Here is a 14,698-nt window from a genome sequence, read left to right as displayed (position 1 = left end):
TCTTCCGTCTGCCTGTTTCCCACCTGACTACAACTTGGATGTCTTCAAGTCCAACATAAACAAATTCCTGATGAACCGCCCCCTTAAGTAAGACACTTTATCAAATCTCCAATACTAACAATTACTACGATACTACCTTATTGATTGCTACACATGCAATAACCCCTATCCTCGCGTGGCTTCCGGGCCTTGATAAGTGGTGACTTCCATGTAAAAAAATTTTTTTTTTAAATCCGTTTTTCTTATATTCGGGTCTCTTATATCAGGGTTACACTGTATGTAACAAATGAATGTTATTAAGGGCAAGATAAGTTACTCTTCTACCTACCTGGAAAAGTTTTTAGTGGTTTTACTCACTCTAAAACGTTTATTTTGTTAAAAAAACATATACTGCCTACTAGCGTTACGTGAGAACAAGAAAAATGGCCACGACCTGACTCCCAAATGGATTTCTAACAGTATTTTGTATAATTTTTTTTATTTTTAAGTAATTTTAAAAACATTTATATGAATATTTAGAAGCCAAATCGCGACCATTTTTCTTGTTTTCATGTGACGCTCGTCGCCAGACACATGTTTTCGAACCGAATAAACGTTTTAAAGTAAGTAAAACCACACAAAAAAAACTTTTCCAGCAAGGTAGAAGATATCTTGACTTTGATGATATTTATTTGTTATATATTTGAATTTTTGACTACTTTTTCGAATCACTGTAGATTGTAAAACAAATCCTGAGCATCTATGTTACACATAAAGAGATTAAGTGTTAGCCTCAGGAAGGGGGGCCCCTTGTTTTCTGAGAACTTCGACCGAATTAAAATGAAACCAAAGAATGAAACAAACACACATAGCCTCATACACACACACAGAACTAAAGAACCATACACACCCGTTCGTTCACACAATTAAACACATACGCATAAACAAAAACACATACACACACATATGCACGCAACCGGAAACGGAAGTAGCTGTGACGCCATATTGTTATTTTATTTTAAGAGCAAAAACGTGAAAAGGTACGTTTATCCGCTTTTTTTTTTTCTCCCGGCATATCAACAAACTTTTGTTTCTTCATTCTTTCTTGTTTTTCTTTATTTATTTACATATTAATATCTACGTACTTGTTTGTCACATCTCGTGGGGGGCCGGGATTCTTTTGTTTTTCTTTTTTTACATACATGGAACAAACAAAAAAAGTTTTTTTTTTTTATAAAACAATTTCCAAAAAGTCGTCGTTTTGTTTTTTTTGTTGTTTGTTTTAAATTAGAGCGAAAAAAAAAATCTCGATTTCTTTGAAATTAATTTAATAATTTTATTTATTTTTAAACCCATTTGTATTATTATTATTTCTGTCTTTTCTTTCTTTTTTTTAAATTTAATCAAATAAGTATAGTTAAACGTTTAATATTAATTGTTTATTTTATTGTTTGTAATTTAAATGTCTTAAAACATCTTTGTTCTAAATCGTCTTTTGTTTAAACTAATAAAAACAAATAATCCTTTTTATTATAAAATTGTTTTTGTTTCAATTTAAAGTTAATTATTTTCACACAAAAAAATAACTAAACTCTATTTAAATTTTTTTTTTTTAATTCTAAAAATTTCATAAATTTTATTCAGAATTTTTTTATTTTCATTTTAAACCTAATTAGATTTCTATGTTTGTGCGTTTACAGACAATACTATATTTTTTATTTATTAATTTTAGATGTAATTTCCAAATTAAATTCAATTTTAACGGTATCTTTCGTTTATTAAATTATTAGGCGAAAAAGATTAATTAATTAAACCCCCCCTCCCCCACCTCATATTAAGAATAACTTTCTAAATACGTTATTATTATTTTTCAGCATGGTTGGTTCGTAAGCTGCATAAGTTCCCGATTTTTATTTTATTTTAAACAAAAATAAATGTTTAATTATTTTTGTTTTTCAAAATTTCAATAAGCACAGTAAAAACGAAATAAATACGTATTTATTCAAAAGTCATTTTTTATTCAGTAAATTTTCAGATTAGGTCTACCTCCACAATTTTCTTTTAAATGCCGACTTTTAAAAGTTTACGGCCATGCTGAATTGCTGAATACGAAAATCGCCTTGAAATTTTGCAGAAATAATTAGTTATCGAGATATACAAAGTTGTATTATGCATTGTATTCTTTGGCGGCCATCTTTGTTACGCGCGTAGATTTGTTTATGGCGCGCACGCGCGTAAAAACGATGGCCGCTAAAGAATACAATGCATAATACAACGTTTTATATCTCGATAACTACTTATTTCTGCAGAATTTCAATGCGATTTCCGTATTCAGCATAGTAGAAAACTTATAAAAGTCGTCATTTAAAAGAAAATTGTGGGGGTGGACCTAATCTAAAAAAATACCTTTTATTCTATTTTTTTCTTTTTCAATAAAAAATAGGTGATTATTCACTTATGTTACCGCGCTATTTTTTAAAATAGTATTTTCAAGTTAAATTGAAGTTTTACAATATCTTTTTTTATTAAATTGTTAGGTGAAAGGACAGAATAGTTGCAAAACACCCTGCCTTTCTCGTGTTAAGAATGGCTTTCTAAATAACGTTATTTCAGTACGGTAACATAGGTGCATAAGTACCAAAACAAATTTAAATTTAAAGCGACCTTAAAAATTAACAAATTTTGTAAAAAAAAATCTCGGTACTTGTACAGTTTAATCAAGACATTAAAAAAATGAAAATATTGGAAAAAAAGTTGGGTTTGTATACACGTAGATTCGAGAAAGTTGTCAAAAAACAAATATATAGCAAATAAATGTTATCTAAGGCAAGATAAGTTATTTTTCTACCTAACTGAATAATTTTTTAGTGTTTTTATTTAATGTAACATGTTTATTCGGCTCGAAAAACATGCAATGTTTACCGATGTATTTGAAGAATGCAAATGGTGGCGGACTCTGTGTTGAATACGTAAGTTTGGGAAAATGAGTTAAAATTAAAACACTATACAAAATACTATTAGAAACCCACCAAACATCTATCAACCTATGTTAAAGTAACATATATTGAGTGGGTTTCTAACAAAAATCTTTGCGTCATTGATTAATCAATCACTAGTCTGCCACTTCACAGACAATAAACTTTTATCTGATCAACAATATGGATTTAGGCAAGCCCATTCTACTGCAGATATCCTAACTGTAATCACCGAACATATATACCAAGCACTGGATAAGGCAGGAGAAGCTAGGTCAGTAGCTCTAGATATATCTAAGAATTTTGATAGGGTTTGGCATGATGGTTTTCTCATGAAAATTAAATTATATGGTAATACTTAACATAATCAAATCTTTGGATAAGAGAAAAATTCATGTTATCCTAGATGATCGTATATCAAAACAACATGTTATAAATGCGTGTGTGCCACAGGGGCCAATTCTTGGCCCTTCATTGTTCCTGATATTTATAAATGACCTCCCTTATGCCTGTTTTACAAGAATTTCAATGGCAACTGCTCTAACAAATTCTAAGCATTAGTATCCCCTCAACGACTATCCCCAACAAGCAGCAAAATCCCACGCCTACACTGAGATCACTAGATGCCGTAAAGCCTTCTACTTGAATAGTTTTTTCCCTCTGACTGCTGCACTTTGGAATTCCCTCTCTGGCCCCTGCTTCCCTGACAGTACTGACTTGCAAAAATTCATGTGTAATGTAAACAGATATTTTGCTACTCAACTCCCTAAATAGTATCCTTGTAAATCTGGTCCCAAATAGCAGCTCCTCACAACTAAGTGGCCTTGTGCCTTGTTTGGGGTGAAATAACGTTTAAAAAAATATATATAGGATACTATCAATTGTGAGAACATTTTTAGCTTCGTAGAGCATGGCCCCATCTTTAGTTGACCTTTTAAAACTAAGGATTTTTGTTTCCTAGCCAAATAAAAGAAAGTTACGAGCCAAATCTACATGATTTTTGGAATATGACATCTTCGTTCCATGATGAGTACGTACATCATAAACATTTTTCTGTATGTTTTTTTTAAAATAATTCTAAATGTGCACCATATTTTATGTTGAAACTTGAAAGTATGAAAATTCAAATTTTTTCAGATTTGTTTGAACAACTGTTAAAAAATATCAGATTGTTTTTTGACGTTCAACTATATATATATATATATATATATATATAAACATTATTTTTGCCCCAGATAATAAGAGTATATTGTTCTATTAAACTTATTTAAATAATTTGACTTTGCTCGTTTAATGCTACCAGTCCAAGTTACTGATATACCGGTATTTTCCGACCACGTTTCTGTGTTGTTAGAGAGCTAAAAATAGCTACTAAATTGCCTCAATTTAGTGCAAGCCTTATGTTCTGCAAATGGTTTCCTTTGTTTTGGCGGAGTTGTGAGTTGTTTTGTAGATTAAAGTAGCCATGAAGCGAGTTGGGATGAATCAAGCACTTTGACAGGTAAACGAGTGAGAGTTTTCATGGTGACAAATTCTGATTCAGACGAAGGCTAATTTGGCCAGGAGTCTGTTTCTGAATCAATTAATGCTAGTGATGATGAATATATCGATGAAGGAGAAAGTGATGATAATTCTGATGAAGCAAGTGAGCCTAGATAAAAATCGAATGTTCAAAGTAGGGATCGTATCACTCAGCCAGGTGGTAGGAGAGATTCTGGAGTGGTTGATGAGGAATGGAGTTGCAATTTTGTAGCTCTGGATTTGGATTTCCAAATTTTGCCCAGGAGGCATGGTACAGCGGCAAATTAGGTTCAGTAGCTCAGGTCTGATAGGGTTAGAAAGCTTTGGAAGATTGTTGGTGAAAAAACACAATCACCAAAAGATAAGCGTTTTATTATTCCTAGTCGCAATGTAGACACATTACGTACAAATGTAACTTTCACTTGCAACGTAAAGCCCTGTAGAACGTCTACCTTTTTTGCAGCAAACTTGGCAACATCTATCTATTCATGCTGTCTGATTACCAGACCTTTTTTTTTTTTTACATATGCATCACCACATTATCAAGGCCAAGAGGCCACTCAAGGATAAGGGTTAAAGAGTGTACAGTAGAAATTGGACAATATAGTCATCATTAGTAATGAAAATTCGGTAAATTTGATAACTTATATGGAACGGCTCATCAAGAACTTGTTTACGTTAGACTTGAACACAACCATATTGTAGTCAGCCGGAAAGCAGGAAAACAGAAGACAATTCCACAGGCATGCAGTTCTAAGAAAGAAGCTTTGTTCATGGAATCTACGTTTAGGTTTAGGTACAGATAAAGAGTGGGGGGAATTATTGATAGTGTTTTCAGCTTGAGTGTTTCTTGTGAAAGTTAGGCGATGGGGGACCATAGACTGAAGCTCAGTCGAACACTTTCCATGAAAATAACGATACATCAGAGACAAACTCGTAACATCTCTTCTGTGAGATAGAGGCTGCAGGGAAGAGAAAAGGACATCTCCTACGAGGCTACGAAGTCTATTTTGAACTCTATCAAGGCAGGACAAGTCCTTTCCCATTTGAAAATTCAACTATTTTCGATTCGCATGAAATTTGATAAGTTTTATAAATGTTGCATACAGTTGATTCTCTGGCAAAGCGATCTGTACAAACGCTAAAAAACAAATGACTCCAATCGCTTACTGTCTTTCTTTCTCCCTTTCGTTTGGATATTTTTTCCTCCTCACTTACCAAAGCAAGGAAGTTTTCACAGAAACATGTGTACTCAAAATATTTTCAAAGTTATAGTCAGCTAACATACTTCCTAATTTTCAGTGTAACGCTACCAGAAGCGGTGACAAGGCAAATAATAAGTTATTGTTTTATTTGAAATTTTATAAGAAATATATGTTTATGTAATTATAAAAAATTTTTTTTTTTTAAATTTAAAAAATAACAACCCTTTTTTAAATTTAAAAAATAACAAAAACTTATTTACAATAACAGTCCTTTATTATTATTACGGGGGTACCGTGTTCGGACTCCAGCTAGGCTGTGTCCTAGTGACATATGGCCGAGTGGTCCTAGACATTGTATCAAAGTTTACAGTTACCCAAAGGTGCTGAGTTCAATCCTGAACGAAGGCAGTGAAAAGTAACATTCAAAACAGAGAATCAGCAACTATGTCCCAGAGCTTAGCTGGAGTCCGAACACGGTACCCCCCGTAATAATAATAAAGGTTTGGGTTCGAGACTCCTAACAAACGGTTCCCCAGTTCGATACAAAACACCTGAAGAAGGCCGGAGGGCAAAACGGCCGAAACGTTGTGACTATAACAACCAAGATGAGGAAGTCAGTCCGACAATCTCAGTCAGTAAATATTTATTTCCAATTAACAGACGGGTGCCCGGCTTTCCTAGTCATAATTCTGATATGCATGTGTCCTTAAGTTGTATGGTAGCAAATATTGCTTGAGGGCTGAATGTTTTGGTTTCAGTTCTAGCTGATGGCACCCAAGTCATTTTTGTTTTTACTTTTGAAATCACTACTATATATTAGGTACAATATAATAATCTATATATATATAAAAGCAAAAATGTATGTATGTATGTATGTATGTATGTATGTACGCTTTTCCTCAGTGTCCACAAAAGGCTTCTTTCAGAGAAGCGCTTGCTCGGTTCACAACTTCTTAAAACTTTTTATATCATCTATAAATTGTAATATCTCAGAGTTACCCATGGAGCTCGCCTGTCTATTTAATTTTATTGACTTTCAAACGTTAATTATTCGACATTTCCCGCATCGGCACGCGTTACATTCGGTTTTCGGTATAAAAAAAAGCGAAACTCGACTCTAATCACAGGCCGAAAGCCAGTTGTCTCAAGAGAGCTAAGTGTTACGTTGCGCAGGACCCCAGGTTGGGAACGGTCGTAGTTAGTAAGTTCCCCGCTGCAACAAAACCTAGCAGCCGACTTTTATTGATCGTCTAGTTTGTTTAGGACTTTGGTTGTCATGGTAACTGCGAAGACAGCAGAGTTATTTCCCCCTTGACCGTGCATTTTTTTCTCTTACTTGCTGTTAGCTGTCAACCGCTTGTCATAACAACGTTGCCGGCTGAAACAAAATTAACATGCACACAAAATCAGACGTAACTCAGCACCCCAATTAAGACGTAAGACACGCTGGCTTTTTGTATAAAAATATATTTTGTGTTAGAAATATTTTTCTCGTTCTGTACATAAAGATTTTTAACAGTTCACAGTTTAACGGTGCAGCTTACTTCTGTCATTCAGTGATGGAGAGGGGTGGGGAAAGATGTTATGCTCTCGACAACGCACGTCTCCGCTCCTTTCTTCTCTTGGACTCCAAAATTCACGTCCTTATATTGGCATGAGTTTTTGCTCAGTAATTTTCCATTCCCCTGGTCGATCAACTCTGTTATCGATAATGGATCACGCATTTCCTGGTCACGTTTTCAGTTTTTGTTGACAAATGCATTGCTGCATCTGGCCCAGAGACACTGTAACCCATTTCTCTTCAGCTGACCGACTATTGAATTTGTTTATACACGTGCGTCGCCAACCTCGTGCCAGCTTCACATGACATTCCGACTCCTCCATTATAGTGCAAGGAATGTCACGTTTCAGCCAAAAATGCGTCTCCCCACAAACCTTCACTTTTGTAAACAAAAACATCGTCGTCCGATTTCTCTGTTTACGACGTAATTATATTTGCCGCTTCGACTGGTGGACAATCGATTATTCGATGTCCACCTTTCAAATCTTTTATTATTTTTTTTAAAGAAGTTTTTTTTATTTTCAGTTATGTATCAGATGGTCCCAGCCATCCATTACATAACATAAGTAACGTTTCTTCAATGTCGACTTCGTCATATCAGACTGTAGCTTTCATTTCGCTCCTCCTAATAAACAGGGAGCGGGTTTTTAAAAACAAACAAACCGATTTATTCACCTCATTCAAAACTGTCCCGCACAAAATGCTTACTGCTGAATACCTATCGCCGTCACGTCAATCAAAAATGTGCACCTGTTTTTTTAACACTTTACTATTTTCCAACTGCGCGTCGTGAAGGCTTCGTTTTTTTTTTTCACGGGCACCTGTTTTTTTTTCTTCACATTTTCGGGTTTTTTTCACATACCCCGAAAACCCCCGGGGCAACGCCGGGTACCCCTCACTAGTAATAAATAAAGACAATTTTTAGTAATTTAAACATAACACGTAAGTACTTAATGTTTTCACCTGAAATGCATTGGGTTTCAAATCTGATTATTCTGCACAAACACCCAAATTTTGTTTAATTATTTTTCGTTTTCTATATTTTTCAGGTTGCTCTAAAATGATTGGTTTGGATTAAATGCTGAAAAGTCTCGCACAGCAAGAAACAAACATCTTGAAAGAAACCTTTTCTTACAAATCGATAAAGAAAAAAAAAAAGAAACCTTGAAACCTTTAGTCTAATACTCTGACCCATAGATTGAAATAAACTCTCTTTAATAATTACTTTACTGATTAAAAGAAAAAAGAAAGGCATAAACTAGGATTCTATTTTCTCCTTGACTCTATTCATTTGAGAGTCACAAAAGAAAAAAAACCCCGAAAGAATCATTAATCAAAAAATTTAAAGAATAGAATCTATTTAAACCTTTCAGTGCAATGCTGTAGCCACTAGTTGCTTTTATTTATTAGCTTATCACCGTTAAGAATGTCACAAGTTCTGAATAACCAACCCCTGTTCGAATACCAGCAAAAGAGATTTGAAAATAATATGATCGACCTAAATTCTGATCAACCAGATCTGGATCCAGCGTCCGACATGCCGCACGTGTGCCAGCACTGTGGAAAGGGGTACTGCCGGAAGGATCGGCTCGATCGTCACAAGCTAACCCACTCTGGCGACAGACCACACAGGTGTGAGATTTGCGACAAGGGCTACTGTCGCAAGGACCATTTAGACCGACACAAGATCACGCACTCCGGAACTAAACCCCATCACTGTAGATTCTGCGAGAAAGACTTCTTCCGCAAAGACCACCTCGACAAACACGAACGTACACACGTTGGCGGCAAGCTCCATGTGTGCGAACACTGCGGAAAAGAGTTCAGCTTGAAACTGCATCTTGATCAACACAGACTGACCCATGGTGCGGATGTCGAAAAAACATCTGGAAATGCTGGTTCTAGTGGCGTCATCAAGTGTGAGTCATGTGGCAAAACCTTTTCAAAGCGATCCTTGCTTGATCTGCACAAAGCGACGTGGTCTGACAGCAGTAAAATGCATATTTGCATATATTGCAACAAGAGCTATCCAAGCGAATGCGAGCGCAACCAGCACTTGACGAGTACGCATTCCAGTATTGCGATGGGCAAGGAGAAATCGACCCAGTGTTGACCAGCAACTCGTCACCACATTTGTAGATTTCTTCAGAAATGTTTGAAAAGTCAAAGAAGTTTCATCCATCTAATCTGGCAGACTTTTATGTGATTTTTTTCTTTTATCCGTTTTTTAATTCATTTTTTTTAATCCCTTTTTTCATACATTTTTTTTCATACATTTTTTGTCTTTTTTCTTTTATCCATTTCTTCATACATTTTTTGCGTACATTTTTTTTTCATACATTTTTCATTCATTTTTTGTCTATTTTTCTTTTATCAATTTTTGTTGCATCTATTTTTTTCTTTTATCCATTTTTTCATCCCTTTTTTTTCTTTCATCCCTTTTTCTTTTCATCCATTTTTTTTCTTTTATCCATTTTTTTTCTTTTATCCATTTTAAAAATTAAAAAAAAAAAATCAACATGATCAGCGATGCTTGTGCATAAAAATGTATAAGTGAAGTTTAATGGTTCCAATTTAATTAACAGGAAATTAATTTACTATCAGAAAAAAACGCAGGTGTCTTATACTAAAAATTAGGGAAAATTATTGAGTAGAATTTTAATTGAATACTGCTGTAAGATATGCTTAAATATATTTTAATTTGTGCAGATTATGTATATCTTTTATTACTGAGACAATGGTCTGTCGATTATTATGTTGAACCTAATATATAGTAGTGAAATCAAAACTAAAAAAAATATATACAGTGTAACCCGGATATAAGAAAAACAGATAGAAGGGAGGTTTTCTCTGGTCCAAACTAGAGCCTGTGTAATGCACAGGATAACCCGGATATAAGAAATCCGGACATTCGTCTAATCCGGATATAAGAGAAGCACGGGGACAGTATGGGCAGTCTCTTATATCTGAGTTACACTGTATATATGTATTGGGTGCCATCAGCTACTATCGAAACTAAAGCATACAACTGTCCATACTCATTCCTTATCCTCTGAGCCATGTCCACACATACTTGCAAACAAACAGAGTTTTATAATTATGTGTGTGTGTATATATATATATATATATATATATATATGAAACTGTAGTAGGCAAAACAAAAAAAAATACAACTAAAAACAGACGGAACAAAAACTCGCTTCTCGCAGACACGTGGGTCGTAACAAGCACAATCTACTCGTCAGAATCACCTACACACAATGTGCAGAACGCCCCCTCTCCTTTCCAGTGTCCTGCCTTTATAGCGGCCGGGAATGACATATTTGCATAATCTCGCAAGAGCAGACGTGATTCAACGATAATCACATTGGGTAAACGCTAATAAAAGCCCATGGACGCCATCTTGGAAATCTCTCTTTCGCTCAACCCAAAACAGACCTATCCGAGGTAAGCTCTATTTCTCATTTCGGTTACTGCTAATTCTGCTCCAATATATATATATATATATATATATATATATAATAAATTCCGCAGCCAAACATGTCGCAGCTCACAAGAGCCATGACAGTCAACGAACCGGAAGTCCAAGACTCGAGTTTCGCCCTCATTTGGGCTCATCAGTTAGACACATCCGAACTCAGGATTCCAAACTCGACGTTGTTTGGGTGTGGAATTTATTATATACAATCTCTCACATTCTGAAAATCATATATAATTCCTACTTATGAGTCATCGGTTTGGGTTATAGCTGGTTGGATGACCACACCCCATGTTCCAAATGAAGTAGATCCATTCCATAGTCGGATTTCGCCGCGGTTTGCTTAATCTGTGTCTGTTAATAGACTTTCTTGTGTGTTGCGCGTTTGCTCATGTAGCAGAGTACTTGCCTCACATGCAAGAGGTTCGGGTTTCGAATCCTGAGTTCGGATATATCTCACTGATAAGCCCAAGTGTGGGTGAAACTCCAGTTTTGAACTTCCAGTTTGTTGGCTGCCATGGCTCTTGTGAGCTGCAACGTTTGACTGTGGAAATAATTATACATATATAAATAAATTCAATCATATTTTTCCAATTTGTCATGGACTAGAGTGCGAATAAACATCAAACAGGGGAGATAAGTCAGTCTGTCATTTCGCCAAATGATAATCAATAGCCATTGGGAAAAATATAAAACGGATATATATTTTTAATTAAAAACTACTCTATAATTTATCATGTAGATACCCATTTTTGCCTAATATGTGAGTATATCCCTGCGTTTCCTGTTAATTCATTTGAAATTAATATATACATGTACATTTTTATGGATGAACACCCAATCAGCTAGTACAGACCTAATGCTGATTCTTCTTTTTTTTTTCTTTTTTGGCATCCTTGATTTATTCTAGAACGTTGTCGGATTAAATGTTTTGTCAAACCATCCAATTGCATATTACTTCATCTACGCTCCACCCTGTCTCTTAATCACCGCGGACTTCTTAAAACTTTCAAATTTGAAAAGAAAAAAGCATTTAATGGAAATGTGTAAATGAAGTGAAATTATTTAATCGAAATTCCATTTTAGTTTTAGGTATAACGGATAAGGAAAGGAAACTTTTTGCAGTGGTGGTAGAAAAACTACCACCAGCAGGTGCAGTGTAAAAGTTCTTGCTATGAATGTTTTACAGGGATGAACCAGAGATTGGAATTGGTTCAAAATCTTTTACGGAAATAATTATGGTGCAACATAAATTTACGGACAATCTTGGTTTGTTGTAGAGCCTTGTTGGACGAATCGTTTTGCCCGACCATCTGATTACGCCATAGTAATAATTCATCAACTCGCCCCTAAATAACTAGTTATATACCTACCATGTCTCTAAACCAAATAACTAGTTATATACCTACTATGTCTCTGAACCATCAGAGATTGCTAGGAGCTTAAGCATTTAATGTTCATGCATGAATGAAACTAGTATATTAAAATAGATTGATGTAAAATGCAACAAACACGAACGTACATACGTTGGCGACTGTAACAGTCGTTATATGTCATCACTCGAAACCCACACGTTGTATACAGACAGTCGCAAGAAAACAAAGACCAGGAAAGAATTCAACTCACTTTTCTCCAATCGAAACGACGGACAGGTACTTCCCTTCCAGAATAACATTTTATCTCTTGTTCAAAAGTCTTCTTGTATTCCAATGTGCTTGAAAAGACTGCTGTGTCGAACATGTGGTACTCCATCTTTGTCCGGCCATGTTTAGTACACGTCTTTCCCTGTCACTTGTGGGCCACGTCTATTTCCGCTCTCTCGTGTCTTCAACACGTCTTGAAAGCCCGCTTCTCTGGGCACGTGTGTTCTTTTTATTTTTACTGTTACATTGTGCAGCCAGCTTGATCAAGTTGCGAACACTGTGGTAAAGAGTTTAGTCTGAATCTGCATCTGATGAATAGACTGAACGATGGTGTGGTCATTGAAAAAAACATTTGGAAACGCTGGAATCCTCAAGTGCGTGTCATGTGACGAAAGCTTTTCAAAATGATATCTGCTTGGCATGCACGACTCCAAATTGTCTGACAGCAGTAAAATGCATATTTGTACATATTGCAACAGGAGCCATGCAGGTGTAACCAATATTTCACGAGTACGCATTCCAGTATCGCAATGTATAAGAAGAAATCGGTTCAGATGTTGACCAGCAACTTGTTGCAGCATTCCTAGATTTCTATAGAAATATTTTGGAGTTAGTCCAAAACCTTTTATGGAAATAACTATGGTATAACACTTATTTTCTGGCACCCTTGGTTTGTTCCAATTTTTTTCTTGGTTTTGTCAGACTTTGGTGTTGCCGGACCATTCGATTTCGACATAATAATTCATTGAAACATCCTTCTCTGCCGTGCTAGAAAATTACTTGCGTTAGAGAGCATCCTATTTCTATAAAGCGGCAATTCGCCCATGAATGGAGTATTGTTGCTACAGCTGGGCTTGTGCATCTGCCATTAGTCTCTCGCACTTCTGGTGCTACCAGATCAGGCTGTCTGAAGATATTGGCTTCCTGTTAATCACTGAAACGCAACTACAGTTCGATAAGCCGAATTAAACATTCGTATAATGCGTATGTGAGAATGTCTAAGAAGTGTATACGAAAAGTAACAAAAAATTTTTATGCTATTTTAAAGAAAAGGTTTTGTACAAAAAAAATCAACTTTTTTTTTTTTTGTTACAAAACAAATTTTTCAACCGTACCTTTGGCCTTCATCATTGTAATCAATGTGAAATATGAATATATTTTATCGTCCTATACACACACCTCATTGATATGTGCACACACGTCTTTGTGAATTCTATTAAAGATGCTATTTGTTTAATATACCATATCATATGAAAATGGCACTCATCCTATACATGTTGAACCGGCTTCTTCCAGAAAAGGAAGTTTCATAAGAGTATCAAATTCACAAGTGGTTCCCATGTATGTCACCGTCGGGGTAGATGACGGCATTAAGTTTTTGCAGAGAGGTGTCAATGTCCTACTACATACAGTGGCTGGTCAGTACCAAATGGTTACCCATTTGGTATTGACCAGGCTCAATGCTACTTAACTTTGGAGAGTTAATGAGAATGGGTGTGTCAACGTGATTAGGCTGTATATGTTTAATATAACCAAAGGTTGCCTTTTTTTTTCTTTCTAAAAAAACAAAAAAAAAAAAAAAAAAGATATGTTTTGTTGAAGTGAAAAGTTTACTTCAGGTCACAACGATTTGTGTTCTGCGGAGCACACACACACACACATACTCAGGACTGCTGGAAATAATGTCTAAAGACTCCTTAAAATGTTGGAAACTTGTCCCTACATATTGTACGACCCATATCAAATGACAACGGTTTTAATAATATAAACTCAATTACTCAAAATTATATGTTCTTTTTGGTTTTTCTTCCTTTTTTTTTATCTTCATGTGTAATAAAGTTGGGAGGGGGAGGAGAAGGTTTTTTTGTCTTGGTTTTTCTTTATTGATATGAGTGTATTATTATTATTACTACGTACGTGTCTCTTTTAATGTCTATGCGTGTGTGCGCAGCCATGATCGTCTGTCTATGTATGCTTATATGTGTCTATGGATGTGGTCGTGCCACTTCTAGTGTGCGTGCATACGTATTGCGAGAAAAGTCATCTTTTTTTTGCTGTTCCTTTTTCTTCCCCTTACTGTTTGATGCTGAAATAAACATTAACTATTATATTTTTCATTGCGTCAAGAGTGCATCCCTTCTTACAGATGTAATTTTTTGGAGGGGGGGGGTTCTTGATTATTTTTATATGAGTCTCTTATTATTACGTATGTGTCTATATATGTGCGTAACCGTGATTGTTTGTTCATGTATGCTCATATGTGTCTATGGATATGGTCATGTCACTTCTAGTGTGTGTGTGTGTGTGCATATGTATTCCGATAATAGTCACCTTTC

The 14,698-nt window shown here is 35.4% G+C and overlaps 1 protein-coding gene across 1 annotated transcript; it reads left to right on the top strand.

Annotated features, from left to right (window-relative positions):
• The first annotated feature begins 955 nt into the window (after positions 1-955).
• LOC145296086 (uncharacterized) lies at positions 956-14,149 on the top strand. The gene is made up of 2 exons (XM_080142225.1): positions 956-1,019; positions 8,291-14,149. Exon 2 carries the CDS (start codon positions 8,668-8,670, stop codon positions 9,352-9,354), a length of 687 nt encoding a protein of 228 aa, XP_079998351.1. The 5' UTR covers positions 956-1,019; positions 8,291-8,667; the 3' UTR covers positions 9,355-14,149.
• The last annotated feature ends 549 nt before the right edge of the window (positions 14,150-14,698 follow it).

Source organism: Euprymna scolopes, chromosome 16 (assembly GCF_053919585.1).
Source record: "Euprymna scolopes isolate OS-2025 chromosome 16, ASM5391958v1, whole genome shotgun sequence".
Classification (NCBI taxonomy): Eukaryota; Metazoa; Mollusca; class Cephalopoda; order Sepiida; family Sepiolidae; genus Euprymna; species Euprymna scolopes.
Note: the sequence above shows the minus strand (reverse complement) of the source record. Positions and strands in the feature narration are given on the sequence as shown.

Bases quoted from the DNA above. Each gene is read 5' to 3' on its own strand.
- LOC145296086 (XM_080142225.1), top strand. From the start codon at position 8,668: ATGTCACAAGTTCTGAATAACCAACCCCTGTTCGAATACCAGCAAAAG.